Source organism: Musca autumnalis, unplaced genomic scaffold (assembly GCF_047663935.1).
Source record: "Musca autumnalis isolate F117 unplaced genomic scaffold, ASM4766393v1 scaffold_5, whole genome shotgun sequence".
Taxonomy (NCBI): domain Eukaryota; kingdom Metazoa; phylum Arthropoda; class Insecta; order Diptera; family Muscidae; genus Musca; species Musca autumnalis.
In genome coordinates, this window is record NW_027412088.1 from 155,070,801 (window position 1) to 155,092,782 (window position 21,982).

Consider the following 21,982-nt stretch of genomic DNA (forward strand, 5'->3'; position numbering starts at 1 on the left):
GGAGGTCTCAAGGTTTTCCTAGGTCTTCTAACCCTTTTTCCTTCTTAGCTGAACGGTATCCAACGCAAAGCATCCATCCCTCATCCATAAATAAATAAAACCTTTTTTAATAAAAAGTGAAAATTTCAAAATGTTGAGTTTCTAATCTTTTGTTGAATAGGTGAGATGAAATCCAAGATAATGATTTAATGCGGGCTAGCATTTCCGATTCTCCAACTATTTCGGCTATGAAAAACTTCTCTATAAGTAGTGTGGTAGAAAGCTGAACATGCCGTTCGAACTCAGCGATAAATGCTGCTATACCAGCGTTGCCGACAGTTTTTGATCGGAAATCGTCAAAAAATTGTCAAATCGTCAACAAAATTTGGAAAATCGTCAAAAAAATCGTCAACATGGTCTAAAACTCGGTTTGGCTACCGTTTAATGCGATTTTTTAAGATATACAACACTCTGCAATAAATCTAACCCAATATTACTTAAATACCGCTAAAAGAACAGCTCTCAGAAGATGATGGTTTTCCTATGGTTATCGGGTTTGCAATAATGCAGCATGGTAATGCTGGGTACACATTGTCATAGCTTGTTTGACAGTGTGACCGGTACACGTACATTTTAGTTGTTGGGCAGTCGTAAATCGATAAACATTCAAAACTGGCTGACAGCTTAAAGAGGGCATTAGTAGGAAGTTAATAAAGCTGGATTCATATTGTTTACAACAAAAAATATATAATTAATATTTTATCTCGAAAACTTTTTAAGGAAGATTTTCATCCATTAACAAAACTAAAGGAAAAATTTCGGCTGATGTAATTTGAATGTGGGGCAAAAGCTATGAAAATACCTGTATTCCAGATGTGTGCCTAAATATAGCTAGTCCGTCTAGAAATTGCTATAAAACATTAAAACATCACAAAAATCGAATTTGGAACATTGTTTTCTTAAAATCTTTCGTAAAATTTGTGTCAAAATTTAGTTATCGTCTTTTATTTCATGCATTTCTGGCTTACGTGAAAAATCGTCATTTTGGACCATAAAACCTTCAAATCGTCAGTTTTCAATTTTGGGTCAAAAAATCGTCAAATTCGGCAACACTGCTGAAGGCTCTAAACATGTATTACATGCTAACTTAAGGGCTGGAAAGCGTTTACGGCTTAAATCCAGTTAAAGATCTTTTGCGTATCTCTTTGACGCGGCAGCCTTTGGACGCTGATTTCAACGATTTATCAAGCTATCTTACTAAACATCAGGACTTCAAAGGCCCAATACCTGTGAGGCGTTGTATCTGTTATGTTTTAGCACTCTGTAATGAATTTGTAATATTTACGGATTCTGCAAAGATTTTTCACTTTCAATATGGAAATCTCTTTGAGTCTTTCAATGGTTTATCCCCGGTTCCCATATATTTCAATCTATCTTTTAAGGCCCCAGGTTCCTGAAGTGGAAAACAAACCAAATAAAATAAATGAACATTATCCAACTAATAGAAGTTAATTCAATTAATTTGAATATGAATTGAAAATAGACCTAAAACAGAGAGAAAGAGAGAGCGAGTTAATTCAGAACATAAGTAGCTATTCAGTCAACCACTATGAACTTTGCAGTAAGAAGCTCCATTCATGCATTATGCTTCCCATTCGGTAACGCGCACATGACCGGCACAACATGTGCTTGCTGCTTGCTACTGCTACGGTCTGCCTGAGCAGAATAAGTAAATTGGAGTGGCGACATTGGGGCGATGAGAAGACAAAAGAGGTGCTGACTTAGACACTGTTGCTAACGTCGTTTATGTCTGTTGCTTCCACTGCTGCTGCTTTTATAGACTGAATGCGAACGATGATTGTTTTGATTTTCAATTTCAGTTGAAAAGTTGGCGTCGTGGTATTAAGTTGTTGTTTCTCGTCCGGATGCGATTTTTTCTTGTGTGTGTTTCTTGATGTTGTTATAATGGGAAGAGAATCCGTGAAATATAAAAAATAATCAATGAAAATTTCAAGTGAACCAAAACAACAAAAAAAGATAACAGAAATGGGATTTTATTTAATTTTGAATGAAGAATTTGAAAAATATTGAAAAAAATATTTAAGAAGTAATAATTAAAAAAAATAAGAAAAATTAAAAGTTAAGTAAAATCTGTATAAAGCGTTTTGAATTTCCCAAAAAAAAAATCTTCCAAAATGAGTAAAAAAATGTGGAATAAAATTTTCAAATCCAAGGCAACAAAAAGCAACAAACCATTGGCTGCAACGGCCACCAATAAACGTTGCAGCATTTATGAGGAATATCAGCAACTGAATGGAGCCTTGGATTTAACGAATGGGGAAAAGTCATCGGATAAATCTTCTTTAATTCCCATACCAAAACCAAAGATTGCCAATTTTGAGGATACTCCACTTCCCACTGTGGCCGCCTCCTCTAAGGTGGAGGATGAACCGAACGAAAAGAAAACCACATTTAATCGAATGTTTGGAACATTAAAACGTTCTTCGAACAGCAAGGAAACCTTAGCCAAAGATGGTGGTAGTGACAAGGAGAATGCCACGAATAGTGAGTTATCATCCGCATCTTACAATAGAAATAAAATGCATGGAATTACTAAAACCAATAACAACAAAGACAACAATAAGAAAAATACCGATAAGAAAACCAAGAAGTCAATTGCAACTAAAACAACATTAAATGATAAAAGCAACACTGTAAACAACACCTCGTCGCAACCAAAAGCAAACCTCAACGACCGCAACAACTTTATTGTTGACAGCAACAATATCTCGGCAGCTAATATTACTGTTTCCACCACAAAAGTTGTTGCTGCTGCCACCACCACCTCAAATGCCAATCTATCAACCCCAACCCTTCACCCAAAGGCATCATCATTAAGTCATCAACTAACCACAATTCCAACAACATCAACTTTAGTAACCAATTTCAATGAAACTACAACAACAAAATTTGCATGCAATAAACAAAATATTTCTAACAATAATAACAACAACAAGAGTAATAAAACAACAACATCAAATACCACCTCTACCACTGAAACATCATCATCGGAATTACCATTGTCAGCAGCAGCAACTTCAACGTCACCATCAACTAAACCACGTCTATCAAAAATTGTTATTGTTGTCAGAAAATTGAATAGCTCAACAACTGAAACAACGGCAACGACAGCAAAAACAACGGCTCGGCCTGTTGCACCAACAATTTCCGATTCCGATCTACTAAATAACTGCATGCAAACTAAAACTAAACCAATTGATACTGCTACTAACACTTCTACTCCAGCTATTACCACTGTCATTACTCCTTCCGCCCGTGATAGTATTACTACTAACCCGACTAACGTTGATGTTGCAAAGTCTCTTAGCCAGGTCAACGACAACAACAAACACAACGAAGATGAGGATGTCAAAAAGCAGGCAATAGAAAATGGTAAATGTTGTTGCTCAATTTTGTTTAGAAGTGAATCTTTTTGTGTCCTAAGAGGGGAATGTTTAATTTTGAATGGCTGCAGAATAGGAGTTGCAAGTGGAATCGGATAATATGATGTCTACCTTTAGGATAAATTTTAATCCGATTAAAAATGTGCCCCCTTCTATATAATGATGCTGGACCCCAAGTATGTTTGGACGAATTCTATTTTAGACAGTTTGGAGTTAATTTAGTCCGGTCCGTTCGTCTTGGCTAGTGAGCACAATATTTCTCGAACGGATTAGCCGATTTGGATCCCGTGATATTTTGTACAAACTTAGATAAATTTCGAAGACGGGTGTCTCCCCCACAAAAGTTCAAAATTATAAACAGAGATTCCATATGTCTCCCTCTGATTGGGGTTTTATATATGAATCAGATATTTTGATAGTTTCTGTAAAGTTCAACTTGATTGGTAGCTCTTGGACAGACTTCAAAATGCCAATGTTTCTGAAACATTACCCTGCAAAAATACTCTTTACAAAACCCCTCTACTAACCCATTATTTGAACAAATCATGTGGCGCGAAATAGGTAGTTATTTTTTGACCACTTCAATGTGTAGTTACATAAGTACTTATTAAAAGCCGTGACTACTTATTTAACTACTTATTTAAGTGGTCAAAAATAACTATAAATTTCGTGCGACACGCCCTTGTTAAAATAATGGGTTAGTAGGGGGTTTTGTAATGAGTTTTTTTGCTGGGTAATCAATACAATGTTTGCCTGCTCCATAAAATCTGCTCCAAACATTTTCCGGCCCTTTGCCTCTTATTATCTTATCAGAAATTACTTAAGCCAGAAAACCAGCAGCTTAAGGCCTGTGTACATAAAGGCGTGGGTACATGATCTGCCTCGCCTGCTTGCTTCTGACAAAAGAATAAAAAAGGCCGAGACAATTTTCGAACTAGGTTGCCTTTTTTATTCTTTTATCAGAAGCAAGCACGACATGCAGGTGAGACAGCTTAGGTACTTAGGTCTTAAGAATCCTCGTCACCTGCCTTTCTTGCTTTGCTTCATTTCTGACATAATAAAAATAAAAGAATAAAGAAGAAAATGACAACCTAGTTCGAAATTGGCTAGGCATTATTTATTCTTTTATTTATATTATGTCAGAAGTGAAGCAGAGCAATAAAGCCAGGCGGCCAGGCTTCTTATGTACATGCAAAACTGTCCTCAGTAGTGGGATTCTCTAACTCATATTTTGAGTTACCGACGAAAATCGATAACTTTAAAACGCAAAATTATGAATGAAAAGTTCAAATAAAAGTTGACAACACTGTTGCTTTTGGTAGAACTTTACGACGACTTTTTATTGGTCGTTAACTTACCGAATAATATCGTTAATTACCGAAAGTAAAAGGATTTTAATTTTACCGATTTTTGTCGGTAACTTCAAAAATGTCTTAGAGAATCGCACTACAGGTGTGTCCTGTAGAAAAACAGTCCTAAGAGGTTCCTGAGTAGTCCTTTTCTATAGAAATGCACTCCTCAGAGGTTCTTGTGGATTTTTTTTTCTATTGAAAAAGAGTTTCCAGTGGAAAAACGTTTTTTTCTTTAGAAAAAGGAGGAATTTTTCTATAGAAATCAGTCCTCACTGAGGACTCCTCAGTTTACCTGTGTTTTTTTCTACAGAAAAATAGGAATTTTTTCTATAAAAAAACAGTACTCACGAACCGCTGAGAAATGTTTTTCTATAGAAAAGCAGTCGTCATTGGTTCCTTAGAATTTGTTCCCGTAGAAAAGCAGTTCGCAAGGGAACTGTCGATCTTTTTTATAGAAAACTAGCTTTCAGGATCTCCTGAGGATTTTTTCTATCGAAATACTATGCTCTATGGTACCTGAAGTTTTTTTCTATAAAAAAAACAATCCTCCGGTGACTTGAGGGTTTTTTTCTATAGAAAGACCAACAGGATTTATCTATCGATATTTTTTTATACAAAAACAGTCCTCAGGACTCCTAGGGAATTTTTTCTATAGGAAAACAGGTTTTCCTGAGGAATTTTTGTCTACAGACAAACACTCCTCAGAGGTTCCTTAGGATCTTTTCATTAGAAAAACATTTTTATACCCTACACCACACAGTGGTAAGGGGTATTATGTCTTTGTGCATTTGTATGTAACATACAAAAGGAAACGAAATAGACCCACAGTTCCTTTTAGGGATATAATCATATAATCACTTTCTGAGTCGATTTATGCGTGTCCGTCCGTCTGTCTGTCCGTCTGTCCATGTATTTTTGTTCGCAACATACAGGTCGCAATTTTTGTCCGATTCAGCTGAAAATTGGGGACTACAACTTTTTTAGCCATAGGAAGAACGCTATTGCTTTTGGTAAAAATCGGTTCAGATTTGGATATAGTTCCCATATATATTTTCGCCCGATTTCAGGTATTTGCTGCACCAAACACGCTATATACGTCCAATTTTGATGAAACTTTGAATGTGTGACTGAATTTTGTCTACAAATAAGTGTGCAAAATTATATTGAAATCGGTGCGGATTTGGATATAGCTCCCATATATATTTTCGGCCGATTTCACGTATTTCCTGTACCAAACATGCTATATACGTCCGATTTTGATGAAATTTGGAATGTTTGACTGAATTTGGTCTAGAAATAAGTGTGCCAAATTATATCGAAATCGGTTCCGATTTGGATATAGCTCCCATATATATTTTCGGCCGATTTCACGTATTTTATGTACCAAACACGCTATATTTTTCCGATTTCGATGAAATTTGGAATGTGTGACCGAATTCAGTCTAGAAATAAATATGCCAAATTATATAGAAATCGGTTCAGATTTGGATATAGCTCCCATATATATTTTGGGCCGATTTCACGTATTTTCTGTACCAAACACGCTATATATTTCCGATTTCAATGATATTTGGAATGTGTGACTGAATTCGGTCTGGAAATACATGTGGCAAATTATATCAAAATCGGTTAAGATCTGGATATAGCTCCGATTTTTATTTTACATATTCACAGTGGTGTAGGGTATCATATAGTCGACCCCGCCCGACTTTGATCCTTTCCTTACTGGTTTTTACATCCCAACAGTCCTCAGTGCTATCCTAAGGATTTTTTATAGAAAAATAGTCAGGTGGACCTGAGGAATTTTTTCTATAAAAAACAATCCTCTGTGAACATGAAAAATATTTCGCATACAAAAACAGTCCGCAGGGAAAATAAGGATTTTCTATTGAAAAAAGTCCTCGGGAAGCAGTCCTAAGATGTTCCTGAGGAGAAATAGTCCACATGGGAACCTGGGGATTTTTTCTATAGCAAACAGTATTCAGTGGATTTTTTTATACCCTTAGCATTTATGCTACCGAAATAATGGTTTTGGACGCCAAGTATGTTTGGACGAAATGTGTTTCAGACAATTTGGAGTCGATTTAGCAGTGTCCGTCTGTCTGGCTGGCTGGCTGGTGCGCACGATAACTCTCAAACGGATGAACAGATTTGGTCCAAAATTTGGCTTTCGCAATATTTTGTCCAAACTTAGTTTAAGTTCGAATATGGGTTATATCGGTCCACGCCTTCGGGTACCTCCCACACAAAATTTCGGAAAAGTTCAGTTTAGGACCAACTCTCCAATCGTTTTGATTTTTGCTGTAACAACTTATATTCACGGCCTTCCATGCGGCGGTACAAGTTTCATTAGGGGCAAAACCATACTTTCCGAGAAAACAGACTGAAAGGTTAAAAAAAACCCCTATGACACCGTGTGTAGTGGTTGGAGCGCAAGATAACTCTCGAACGAAGCTATAGATCAGGTTTGAATATGGACTATATTTGTCCATTCCTTCGGGTACCTCCCACACAAAATTTCGGATAAGTTCACTTTAAGACCTGCTCTTGACTAACTTTGATTTCTGTTGAAGCAACATGCAATCGCTATCTCAATTACGACGGTAAACATTTTTTCAGTGGCATGTCCATACTTCATAAGAAAACAGCGCGAAAGTTCTAAACAACCCTTATGGCACCATATGTAGTAGCTGGAGAGCACAATAACTCTCGAACTGATAAGCCAAAATTTGCCCTTCGTCATATTTTGTCCAAATTTAGTTTAACTTCCAAAATGGCCCATATCGGTCCTCTCCTTAGGATACCTCCCCCACAAAAGTTCAACATCCCAGCAAAAATTCTCATTACAAATTGACTTACTTATTTTAACAAGGGCATGTCATAGGGAATCAGTACTTATTTTTGGCAACTAAAAAGTAGGTAAATAAGTAGTTACAACTTGAAGTAACCAGAGAGTAACTACTTATTTATCTACTTTTTAGTGCCCAAAAAATACGTACTGATTCCCTATGACATGCCCTTGTTAAAATAATTAGAAAGTAAATCAATTTGTAATGACTATTTTTGCTGGGATTTGTGTCCAAGTGCAGTTTAGGATCTGTTCGGAGATCCTTTGGAAATGTATACCGATGATGCTCATTGTGGTCCTGTTTACAGCCATATTATGTTTTCCGTGGACAAGTCCATGCTTCCTGGCATACTGGTCCAACAGGCGTACGATAACCCACTGAAATTACTAATGGGCGCGATATCTACCGAAAAGGGTATCAAAAAAAGATCCACTTCCGTCATGCACTATGTCGGTCCATTCCCTTCTCCGCAAGTTCAAATGTCCAAAAAGTGCCACAAAATTCTGAAAATACATTCGATCTGTCCGTAGATGAAAGTTCCAATTCACATAGGCTGAGGGTATATCTCTGTCGGTAAAGCCGACTGATAGATTTTTACTTGTTTAATTTAATTTTATAGAAAACAGTCCTGAGGTGTGTCCCTGGGAATTTTATTTATAGAAAAACAGTCCTCAGGGCAGCAAATGTTGTTTTCTAAGAAACCGGAGGGATTTTACTATAGAAAAACAGTCCTCAGAAACAACTAAGCAATTTTTTGTATAGAATTTTTTCTATAAAAAATAGTCCTCGGGGAACTGAATTTTCTATAGAAACAAGGAGGAATTTTTTCTATAGAAAAATAGTCCTTATGTACCCATAAGAAATTTTCTTCTATAGAAAAACAAACTTCATTGATTCCTGTGGAATTATTTCTATAGAAAAGCAGACCGCAGGCGAACTGAGCAAATTTTTGGGTGTTATTCTGACCTCGCTTTTGGTCGTCAATTTGTAGGGAATGCTGCCAAATACATTAAGGGCTGACTACATAAGCTGCCTCGCCTGCTTGCTTCTGATAAAAGAATAAAAGAGGAAAGGGCAACATAGCTCAAAATTAGCTCGGCCTTCTTTATTCTTTTATCATTACATAGTATGTAAGTAGTAAGTAAGGAAGTAATTAGTTATGTGTAAACCATTATATATGTACTGCCTGATAATGAGGAGTGTAATAAGCGCTCATTACTCGGTAATGCATGAAGTAACGACATGTGCTTACCAAATTTTACCATTTTCATAAGGTATGTCTTCATTAATATTAGGTTCCTTCTTACTTTTATTATATTGTTTGTTAATTAGGTGCTTTTGCTAAAGGACGCATAGATGAATGGTTGCCATTTCGGTGGATTATTGGTGGATTGTACTAGATCCGTTTTCCAGAAACATCCTTGTGCGGCGAATTGTGTGGGATATAAATACGGAAAATAGTTAGGCAGTTAGTTTGTTGAGTATCAGATTTAAGTAGATCATAGTAAAAATAGTAATTTGAGAGATCGTTTGGTTTTGTTTGGTACAAATCGTATCCCGATGTTAAGTCGAAAACAATTCCGTAAGAGTACTTTGAAGATAGTCAATAAATAACTTTTCTCCTGCTGCAGATACATGTTTTATCGACTCGTGGTTCACCTACATTCCACTTCTGTGTGTTTCCATGTGAGTATTGTAATTTTGTAGTATTGTAATTGTGATGGCCGTAAGTTGTAAGATGGGATGGACCTATACCATGAAGAAGAAGCCAACCCTGAATTTGTACAAGCCCTTCAAACGACACGTAACAATAACTTCATTGGCCCTTTCAACATTTGGGGATCTTACCTTAGTTTTATATTTGAAAGACTTTATCATTCTTTGAATAGGACACAAACAAATAGGGCACACAGAATTCACTTTCAACACCAATATGATATATAATACCATTATGTTTTGTTTCGCTTATAGTTAATCCTAAGCGATCATTGTTTCCAATTGAGCAGAAATAATGATAATCATCATAACCATCATGATGATGGCGAAGCGAATGTCTATCACCATCACTTTGTTATGTTTCGAGCTATGCCGGAAAAGCTATTTAGCAATTTTCTGACAGCATATACATTCAATTGAACTATTCTTTGATCATGATAATGATGGTGATAGTTACTGGAAAGTATCAGTTTTATTTTCACTCCAAATGATTCTTTAGATTATAAGTGGTATGGACAAAAAAATGGTATTTTATTTTCTTGCAGTATTTTTCAAGAAAAAGTTATTTTGTTTCCATGTATTATTTTTCAAGAAGACTACTTTGCTTACTTAAACAAATTTCGATGAACAATAACTTTATTCAAGTATCTAAAGCAGCACGTTTTTCTAAATTCAATTTACTTTTTGATTAGGGTTTCTGACACAGAATCCCAGTTTGTATTTATAAAAATCATCAGCAATCATAAATTTTAGTTAATGTCTTCTTCATAGGAATTGTTTTGCGAAGTGGAGATGTTCTACAAGTTAGTTAATCTAGTTTTGTTGTTGTCGTGTGTGTGTGTTTTTTAATTATTTTATAATCATAATAAAGTTATAAATTATTAGAAACAATAACTTTTCTTGTTAAAAATAAGCGGGAAAATAAAAAGAGAAATTGTTTGCAAATTTGAGGATTAAATAAAAAATAGACAAAAATCAAATACAGAAATAGGTTAAGGGAACATCTTGAAATAATAGAAAACTAAAGCTGTTTAAAAATCAATCAAACCTAATTATTAACTATTGTGGAGTACTTACAGGTTGACAGGCATATCAAACATAAATAATATCAACAATAAGAAATATATTCGTGCGTTACAAATGCTGATTACAAAATGAACTTTCAACACTCTCCCCCATATATTCACATACATAGTTGTGAATAACATAAAGAAGTGATTATTAACAAAATGACTATGTGCATCATGACTATGCACATTATAAAAAAAAAAGAAATACTCTGCAACACCACACTCATCATCAGCAATGAGATTGCAGTAATTGATCATCGTCAAACAACAGTGTTTGTGTTGTTGTTGAATGGAATACATTAAATTTACCCTTTTATGTAATGTAACATCACCAGCTTTTTTTTAAAAAAAAAAGAAACAACCAAAAATTATGAATTTTTCATTACATTGTTATTTGAAAATAATTTGAAAATTTTTTCCCAAAAAATTCTCATGGAAATAATTTTGTCACTTCATAATAAAAAATCAAAATTTTGTAATACACTTTGTTTCGGCACATCTTACACAGGGCTGGTAGAGATTTTTACACATCAACATCATCATCAACGATTTATGGAGTGAAAAGACAAGGGAACAATTTTTAATAATATTTTTTCTTCCCATTTTTCTGTTAGAGGGAGAGAAAGACAATACTTTTCTTTTCATAACAACAAAAAAATCTCACATTTTATGTCAACCATTAAAATTTGGACATATTCGTTTCTTTGCTTTTGTTTTTCCCCATTTTTTTCTGGAGTGGAAAATAGACACACACACAATTTTCTTTTAATTTATTATATGCACACAATAATGATGTTTAATAATGATTTTAATTTGACCCACAATAGAATCCGGAAAAAGTTTTGTATTGATATGAGTCTCCTCTTTCTATCTTTGGATATTTTCTTTACAATTTCTAATTTTAAATTTCAAAAATCCAAATCCAAAAGAAAAAAATCTGCATTCATCCATAGGAAAGAAAATTCAGCCAGCTAAAAGCAACTGTGACTGATGAGCAACACATTCGTCGATGTGTTAAAAAAAACAGTGGTTTTTTCTTTGGCAGGGTTCGGGTAACAGAAGACCAAACAGATGAAATATGGAAAATGGTGCCAAACATTGCTATACACGGTGCTCTTGAAACAATTTTAAATGGAAGGTGCTTACACCTCTGAAGTTTTAGCGGATTCTGAAACTACAGTGTTTATAGATGAGAAAAATCAAAAAACAAAAAAATCGCCGGAGCGCTTTTTAAATAAATCGCGATTTAAGTTGACATTTTTAGAGGTTGTTTAGGTTTTCACGATTTTGTTTAGAAACCGCAAGTCCTACCAAAATGGGACTGTAGAAAATATTGTAGCCATGTACATATTGTTCAAGAATGACCTTTATGGTATTCTCGCCGGTTGTACCGTTTTTGAGATATAGAAGTTCAAATTGGGACAATTCAAATTCAATTCAATTCTGTATCGCCCCCTTATAAAACAATGTCATGACTGCAAATTCCCAACTTAAACATATATATCTAAAAAAATGGTACAACTTAGGGTAAGTTATAGAGAATTTTCACAGCTTTAAGATTTTCTTAGGTCCCATATCGATAAAACTTACCGTATTCATGCAGAATCGCGAAAGCCTAACAAAAAAACCTAAAAATGTAAACTGAGCTTCTTTATCTCAAAAATGGTACAGGCTGGGAACAAATAATAAAGATCAATCATCTAGAGAATTTTCACAGCTACAACATTTTCTTTAGCTTCATTTCGTTTGGACTTGCGATTACCAAGCAAAATCGTGAAAACCTAAAAAACACCTAAAATGTGAATTTTGACCGCGATTTTTTTAAAAATCCCTACAGCGATTTCTTCTTGTTTTTGGATTTTTCTCATCTATGAACATTGCTGTTTCAGAATTCACAAAAACTTACCCTGTGTAAGCGGTTTTCATCAAATGTTAGTTAAGGCGCACCCTTCATGACATTGTTTTATAAGGGGGCGATACAGTCCCAATTTGAACTTCTATATCTCAAAAATGGTAAAACCTACGAAATTATCATAAAGATCGATCTTGTAGAGAATTTTCATAGCTACAACATTTTCTTTAGTCCCATTTTGATAGGACTTGCGGTTTCTAAGCAAAATCGTGAAAACCTAAACAACCCCTAAAATGTCAACTTAAATCGCGATTTATTTAAAAAGCGCTCCGGCGATTTTTTTTTTTTTTTGTTTTTTGATTTTTCTCATCTATAAATACTGTAGTTTCAGAATCCGCAAAAACTTCAGAAGTGTAAGCACCTTCCATTTAAAATTGTTTCAAGAGCACCGTGTATATTAATATATGCTCCAGAACCTACAAAATTTTTAAATATTTTCACTTTTGTAAAATTTAAAAGACTTATCTCTTCATTCCCGCTACAGGAAATCATTTTTGAGAAAAAAGGTCAAAAAGTCATAACCCTATTATATACCCTCTTTAGCCTAAAGACTGAGGGTATAATAAGTCCCAATTTACATTAGGCGAGTTTACTTGCGGCAATTGTCAGTTTGTGGGTGAGAGAGGGTGTTGAGAGGCAAAGGGTTACCATATACCTCACCTCTCTCTCCATCAAACTGACAATTGCCGCAAGTAAACTCGCCTAATGTAAATTGGGACTTATTATACCCTCAGTCTTTAGGCTAAAGAGGGTATATAATAGGGTTATGACTTTTTGACCTTTTTTCTCAAAAATGATTTCCTGTAGCGGGAATGAAGAGATGTTATCTAATCTTAGAAAAAAACTTGTCAAAATATGATTCAGGAATACGTTGTTGTAAAAAAGTCATGACCCTAGTATATACTCTAGACCGACACAAAAAACAACATTATTTTTAATTGGCACTCCTACCCCCTTAATATTTTCCATTTAACTCAAAAACCTTATACATGAAATTTTATGACGATAGTAAAAAATATATTTGGGGGTAGGGTTCCAATAAAAAAATGGCTCGGTCTAATCTACCCTTTGATACGACCAAAATTGTGACTCAACGAAATAATGGTTTTAGACCCCAAGTATGTTTGGACTAGAGATGGACAGTGGGTAAATACCCAAAGTAAATTTATTTGGGTATTTACTATATTGAATCGCCAATACAACTTCTTACACCCAATTCCAGGGTTTAGGTTAGGGTTTAGGTTCTTATATCAACTGAACTTCTTCTGAAAATGGTTTCTCTGGGTCCTTCTTTTGAGCCCCCATATAACCGTAGTACCTCCGATTTAAGGTGTTTTTTTATGTATTAGTCACATTTTACAATCATATTGGCTGTAATTTGACACAGTGAGTTATCAATGTGTATAAAATATCCTCGCAAAAATCTGTTAACTTAGGTCTACGTTTTCTTGTAGCCCACATAAAGGGTGTTTTTTAAGCTAGATAGAACTTTAAATTGTAAAAAGTAACACAAAAAATTAAATTTTGATGAAACTTTTTTTATTTGTTTCACTATACTCTGACAAATCATCATGAATAGACTCACGCTTGAACAACGCTACGAAATTATCCAAATTTACTTTGAAAATCAGTCGTCGATTCGCGCAACTTATAGACGACTTCGTCATTTGTATGGCGTTCAGCGATGAGGCGCATTTTTGGCTTAACGGGTTTGTTAATAAGCAAAATTGCCGCATATGGAGTGAGGCCAATCCACAAGAGACGCTACAGACTCCATTACATCCAGAAAAATGCATCGTATGGTGCGGTTTTCACGCTGGTGGCATCATCGTACCTTATTTCTTCAAAATTGAGGCCGGAGCTCGCGTTACGGTCAATGGAGATCGTTACCGCACCATGATCAATGATTTTTTGTTTGAAAATATGGATGACATTGATCCGGAGGAGATGTGGTTTCAATAGGATGGCGCTAAGTGCCATACGGCGAACGCAACCATCGACTTATTGAAATAAAAATTTGGCGATAAGTTGATTTCGAGAAGTGGACCTGTCAATTGGCCTCCAAGGTCGTGTGATTTGACACCTCTCGATTATTTCCTGTGGGGCTACGTGAAGTCACTGGTTTATGCTGATAAACCAGCAACAATTGATGCCTTGGAGGCCAGCATTGTTCGTGTTATTCGTGACATACGGCCAGCAGAGCTCGAAAAAGTGGCCAAAAATTGGACGTCCAGAATGCACTTCGTCAAGAACAGCCGCGGTGCCCATATGCCCGAAATCATTTTCAAATGTTAATGACAGGTATTGATCTTTCGAATATAAAAAAAATTTGACTACAATTTAATTTTTTGTGTTATTTTTTACAATTTCAAGTTCTATCGGGCTTAAAAAAACACCTTTTATAAGGGTACCTCGATCTCGAGTATTTACCAAAGTATTGCGTAAAAACTATTTATCTGCCGAACCAATTGACGTATTGTGTCAAAATTTGGCTCAAATCCTTTCTATATCAACCGAACTTCGGGTATTGCAATTGGTTTCTGGGTCCATGTTTTAATGTAGCCCCCATATAACCGTACCTCCCGATTTAAGCTGTTTTTTTTATCTATTAACCACATTTTACAATCTTATTGCTGTAAATACCATCTCTAGTTTGGACCAAATCCGTTTCAGACAATTTGAAGTTGATTTAGTCATGTGCATCCGTCTGTCTGTTGAAGCGATGTGGTTCAAATTTTGTCCAAACTTAGTTTAAGTTCAAATATAGGCCATATCGGTCCACTCCTTCCTGTATCACCCCCACAAAATGTTAAAACAATTTCAATTAAATGGTGCGCACGATAATTCTCGAAGGGAGTAACCGAATTGATCATAACTTTATATATGGTAATATTACTTCCAGGCATAGATCAGGTTTGAATATGGTCTAAATCGGTATACGGTGTATATTAATAGTTCGTCTCGGATCTTTTTGCAACAAATTTTTCGTGCGAACCCTGTTACGAAGACAGCGGCTAGACCATACTTTCTGAGATAATGACCCAAAAGCTACAAACAAGTCTGCCGCCAACAACTAAACAGGATAGATGTAAGTTAACCCTCGAAGGGAGAAACCGATTTGGTCCAAGCGTATTATTTCTTACAAACGGATTATGTCCGAATAATGACTGCCGACAAAAGTTGGGAACTTTGATCGCGATTTATTTAAAAAGCGCTCCGCCGTTTTTATACCCTCAGCCTTTAGGCTAAAGAGGGTATTTACACTTTGATACGACCAAAAATGTGCCTCATCGAAATAATTGTTTTAGACCCCAAGTATGTTTGTACAATATCCGTTTCAGACAATTTTGAGTAGATCTAGCAATGTCCGTCCGTCTGTCTGTCTGTCGGACAGGCTGGTGCGCACGATAACTCTCGAACGGATCAATTGATTCGGTTCAAATTTTGGGTATAGAAATAGTTCGAAGATGGGCCATATAGGTCGACTCCTTCAGGTACCTCCCCCACAAATGTTCAAAAATTGTCGCAAAACTTGTGCGCACGATAACTCTTGTAGGAAATAACCGGTTTGGTCCATACTTTGCACATTATGAAATTTCTACCAGACTTAGATGAGGTTCCAATATTGACTCAATCGGTAAACTCCTTCGAGTACCTCCCACACAAAATTTCGGAAAAGTTCAGTTTAGGACCTGCTCTCGAATCGCCATGGTTTTTGTTGTAACATCTTGTATTCACTGTCCCCTATACGAAGGTACAAGTTTCCTCAGGGGCAAGTCCATACTTCCTGAAAAAATAGTCTGAAAGTTGAAAAACAAACCCTATGACACCATGTTTATGGGTGGAAGCGCAAGATAATTCTCGAACGAAAATGCCGATTCCGGCCAAAATTTGGCCTTCGTAATATTGTTTCCAAACTTACTTTAAGTTCGTAGATAAGCCATATCGGTCCACTCCTTCAGGTACCTACCCCACAAAAGTTCAAAAATATTCGGAAAAATTGTGCGCACGATAACTCTTGATGGGAGTGACCGATTTGGTCCATAGTTTACACATTCTCATAATATCTACCAGATATAGATCAGGTTCGAATATGGACTATATTTGTCCACTCCATCCCGTACCTCCCACACAAAATTTTGGATAAATTCACTTTAAGACCTGCTATTGAATCACTTTGATTTTTGTTGAAGCAACTTACATTCGCTGCCTCAATTACGATGGTAAAAGTTGTTTCAGGGGCAAGTCCATACTTCTTGAGAAAACAGCCCGAAGGGTGTAAAAACCCCCTATGGCACCCCCATGGTCTATGTCCATTCCTTTAAGTACCTTTTCCGCAAAATTTTTGAACTTTAATCCTAATCAACATTTTTGTCGGTTCATACGACCAAAATTTTGAAACCCCCTAAATACATAAGTTTTTTTGTGAAAAAAAGTGTTTCGATTTGCGCAGGCAGAGCCGACTGTTACTTTTTTACTTGCTTTTTTTTTATACCCTCAGCCTTTAGGCTAAAGAGGGTATTTACACTTTGATACGACCAAAAATGTGCCTCATCGAAATAATGGTTTTAGACCCCAAGTATGTTTGTACGATATCCGTTTCAGACAATTTTGAGTAGATCTAGCAATGTCCGTCCGTCTGTCTGTCTGTCTGTCGGTCTGTCTGGCTGGCTGGTGCGCACGATAACTCTCGAACGGATCAATCGATTCGGTTCAAATTTTGGGTATCGAAATATTTTGTCCAGATTCGATTTAAGTTCGAAGATGGGCCATATAGGTCCACTCCTTCAGGTAACTCCCCCACAAATGTTAAAAAATTGTCGCAAAACTTGTGCGCACGATAACTCTTGTAGGGAATAACCGATTTGGTCCATACTTTGCACATAGTGTAATTTCTACCAAACTTAGATTAGGTTCCAATATGGACTCAATCGGTCCACTCCTTCGGGTACCTCCCACACAAAATTTGGGAAAAGTTCAGTTTAGGACCTGGTCTCGAATCGCTTTGATTTTTGTTTACGCAAGTTGTATTCGCTGTCCTCTATACGACCCTGTCAGTTTCATTAGGGGCAAGTCCATACTTCCTGAGAAAATAGCCTGAAAGTTACAAAAAACCCTATGACACCGTGTGTAGTGGTTGGAGCGCAAGATAACTCTCGAACGGATCTGCCGATTCGGTCCAAAATTTGGCTTTCGTAATTTTTTGTCCAAACTTAGTTCAAGTTCAAAGATGGATTATATCGGTTCACTCCTTCCGGTACCTCCCCCACAGAAGTTCGAAAATGTTCGGAAAATTTGTGCGTACGATAACTCTTGAAAGGAGTAACCGATTTGGTCCATACTTTGCACATTATGAAATTTCTACCAGACTTAGATGAGGTTCCAATATGGACTCAATCGGTAAACTCCTTCGAGTACCTCCCACACAAAATTTCGGAAAAGTTCAGTTTAGGACCTGCTCTCGAATCGCCTTGGTTTTTGTTGTAACATCTTGTATTCACTGTCCCCTATACGAAGGTACAAGTTTCCTCAGGGGCAAGTCCATACTTCCTGAAAAAATAGCCTGAAAGTTGAAAAACAAACCCTATGACACCATGTTTATGGGAGGAAGCGCAAGATAATTCTCGAACGGAAATGCCGGTTCCGGCCAAAATTTGGCCTTCGTAATATTGTTTCCAAACTTAGTTTAAGTTCGTAGATAAGCCATATCGGTCCACCCCTTCAGGTACCTACCCCACAAAAGTTCAAAAATATTCGGAAAAATTGTGGGCACGATAACTCTTGATGGGAGTGACCGATTTGGTCCATACTTTACACATTATCATAATATCTACCAGATATAGATCAGGTTCGAATATGGACTATATTTGTCCACTCCATCCCGTACCTCCTACACAAAATTTTGGATAAGTTCACTTTAAGACCTGCTATTGAATCACTTTGATTTTTGTTGAAGCAACTTACATTCGCTGCCTCAATTACGATGGTAAAAGTTGTTTCAGGGGCAAGTCCATACTTCTTGAGAAAACAACCCGAAGGGTGTAAAAACCCCCTATGGCACCCCATGGTCTATGTCGGTCCATTCCTTTAAGTACCTTTTCAGCAAAATTTTTGAACTTTAATCCTAATCAACATTTTTGTCGGTTCATACTAGACCAAAATTTTGAAACCCCCTAAATACATAAGTTTTTTGTGAAAAAAAAGTGTTTCAATTTGCACAGGCTGAGGGTATATCTCTGTCGGCAAAGCCGACTGATACTTTTTTACTTGTTTGTTTTTGATTTTTCTCATCTATGACCATTGTTGTTTCAGAATCAGCAAAAACTCCGCAGGTGTAAAATCCTGGTCAAAGACACAGTGTGGCGGGATCAATGATGTTCTTTAGAATTTATTTTGGCGATAAATAGATTGGTGATTGGTGATTGAACTGCAGTTTTGAATGTGAACCTTTTCTTGGGCAGATATGGAAGTAGCTTCAATTCATAGTCCCGGTCCACACTAGAGTGATTTCAAAGAAATAATTTCATGAATTTAAGCGTTCTTACATCGACTACACTACAGCAATTTCATAAAATTACATTATTATAAAACTCGATTTAAAAACGCATAAATTCATTAAATTTTTTCAGTGAAATAACTCTAGTGTGGACCGGGACATATGTTTCAACCGATTCAAGAAATTCTAACACAAAAAGGTATATCGATGTTATGGGGTAGAATGAAAGTGGGACTCTTTATTGAAGAATCCGAGACCGAATCTGTCTTCACGTACATATATACATAGGTGTGTGAGATGACTTAGTAAGGTAGCGGCTTATTTTTCCACGTATATCGTACATTTGTACTTTTTTATCCCGCATGCGTATAAATTATCCTTAAAAATAAACATTTAATTTGTTTGCCATTTTTAAAATACCTGATTGAATCTACATCTAGAGATCCCTATTATGCACCCACACTTCAACGATAAACATACGTTTACATCAGTATAAATCCTTCTTTAAATGGACATGCAAAGGCCTTCGTACATAAGCTGCCTCGCCTGCTTAACTTGCTTGCTTCTGATAAAAGAATAAAAAAGAAAAGGGCAACCTCCTTTACTTTTTAAACACTGTTAGAACACCAAAAACATGTACAAATTAGTTTCGAAATACATATTCTTTTGAGTACTACACAAAAGTATGAGTCATGCGAAGTTGCGTATTTCATGCTGAAATTTGCAATTGAAGATCATCATCATCAGAATTTATGCTAAGTCAGCAAATCTTCTAGACAATCTGTTTGGTTTGTTTGGTCATTCGAATTGGCTACTATGTGCACATGATATAATCATATGCATAAGTATGTGTTTATTTATGTGGATATTACGTATATTGGAGGGCATACAAATTTTTGCATATGGGTACAGTAAAACCTGCAATGAAAAAAGATAGATCACCGACGTAGCAAGAGGGGTCTACCAAAATAATTTTCGAATTAAGCTACTCTTTCCCTGTTATTCATGTACGAATATGCCAGCCAATGACTTAAGCGTGATCTTAAGGCCGAAACTCAATGAATATTTCTTGTTTGCGCCGCTTCATTTCTTGTTAAAAGAATAAAAAAATTGAACTAGGTTGCCTTTTTTTTTGGGCCTTAAATCCCTCGGTATATAAGCGGCTGGCTTTGTTGCTTAAGTCATTTCTGATAGAAGACTAAAGGGAATAGAGGTTTCCCTTTTGTTCGAATCTGGTTCTTCGGTTCATTTATTAGAAGTGTCTTAGGCAAGAGTGCTTCTTATGTACCGAAGCCTTTGTCGGGTTAACCTTCTTGTTGAAGATTTATTTGACGTTTGCGCTATGGAATTGACATTTGAAATCCAGTGTGTTTATTAAATCCGGTTAAGTGCAAACGGGGTATTAAAGCGCGAATTTGTCTCGGCCGTACTTTATTCTTTTACCCAAAATGAAGCGAAGCAAGCAAGAAAATTTCATTGAGTTTTGGCATTAAAAGGCGACTTTTGCTTTCGTTTTCAAATTCCCAATATTTGAGATCTTCACTTGTGTTAGGGTTTCACTGTACAAATTTCTGATGATGATGCACTTTTATTTGGTTCGCTGGTGAGCTAGCTCTGGCTGACAGACTCACTGTTCGTATGGGTGGCTGTGATGAAATGGTCAATGATCTTCTTATAATATTTTAACGAGCGAGATTTTTTCAATGTGCAATGCAACTGCTGTAAATTGATTACACTCCTCCCCTCTATTTAATATGTTTGTTGTGTTTTTAATCGCTTCAAACTTATGAAAGACGAGTTAAAGAAATTCATTGTCTTCCACCCTAAAACAACAACAAATAGCAGCAGCAAACAAAAAACATAATCTCAAAAATACGAAAATAATTAAAAGATTGTCTGTTAAGATTTTAACAAGTTTTTCTTTTTGAAACTAATTAACAACAAATGTGATTTATTAGAGTTGTATGATCCGATTGCATTCGACATACTTTGGAAAAGCATTTGGACATTTTTTTTATGTTACACACATATCCACATATGTTGCGCAGAAAAATCTTATTAACGAAATTATTTTTCATTTTCAATCTAATTAAAAAACTGACAAGGAAGAAATTAGATATGTTTGTTGGATGTTAAAGGGGTTGTCATGGGGAGAGAAAATTTAATGGTGCGACATTTATTGTCCCGTTCCCTTCAAAAACTAGCAAAAGTTAAGGCAAAGACACATAAGCGATATAAAGAAAATAAGCAAGCCGAATTTTGTTAAGGTAGAAACTCAATCAGCTCGTTGCTTGCTTTGTTCGCTTTGCTCTAGTAAAAGAATAAACGAATTCGTGTTGGCCGTTCTTTATTCTTTTATCAGAAATGAAGCGACGCTAGCAAGAAAAATCCATTATTTTTCTACCTTTAGTCCAGGGCTTGCTATGATTTTTGATATCCGAAAAAGGATATTCATGAATTATTGAAAAAAAAAAATATATAGATTAACTGGCCCAGGTTATTTTTTTATTTAAAAGTGAAATATCGAAAGTCTAGAGGCCTCGGCACATAAAGCTGCCTAGCCTGAAGACCTGCGTACATAAGCTGCTCTGCCTGATTGCCTTGCTTTCCTGCTTCATTTTTGACATAATAATAAAAATAAAAGAAAAAAAAAAAGCAGGAGGAAATTTCGAACTGGGTTGCCCTTTTCTTTTTTATTCTTTTATCAGAAGTAAGCAAGGTAAACAGGCAAGGCAGCTTATGTACGCAGGCCTTGATTGCCTTGCTTGCCTGCTTCATCTCTGACATAATAAAAATAAAAGAATAAAGAAGGCCGAGACAATTTCGAACTAGGTTGTCCTTTTCTTTTTTTATTCTTTTATCAGAAGCAAACAAGGCAAACAGGCGAGGCAGCTTATGTATCCAGGCCTTAAGCGGTTGGCTTCTTGCTTAAGAAATTTCTAGTAAAGAAATTAAGGACAACCTATTTGGAATTTAGCTCGTCCGTTCTCTATTATTTTATCAGAAATGACTGACGCTGCTTATATACAGAGACGTTATCAGACGACTCTCAAAAGTGTTCCTTTTCGGATCACCGGAAGATACTCTTCCAAGTCTCTATTGACGGTATTCGACAATCACCATATAGAAACCACGCAAAACTGA

At 36.0% G+C, this 21,982-nt stretch overlaps 1 protein-coding gene across 19 annotated transcripts in view; it reads left to right on the forward strand.

Annotated features, from left to right (window-relative positions):
• LOC141387072 (uncharacterized) overlaps positions 1-21,982 on the forward strand; it is a 201,316-nt gene that overhangs the window by 125,423 nt on the left and 53,911 nt on the right. For 7 of the 19 annotated variants that reach the window (XM_073956190.1, XM_073956194.1, XM_073956196.1 and 4 more), the window contains exon 1: positions 737-3,432. The exons of 8 other annotated variants lie outside the window; for them this stretch is intronic. In XM_073956190.1, coding sequence (XP_073812291.1) covers positions 2,175-3,432 — 1,258 coding nt within the window. In that variant the 5' untranslated portion in view covers positions 737-2,174. Of the gene's footprint in view, positions 1-736; positions 3,433-21,982 lie in introns of those variants that run through there. 4 more of the 19 variants (XM_073956209.1, XM_073956197.1, XM_073956203.1 and 1 more) reach the window with 1 other exon arrangement.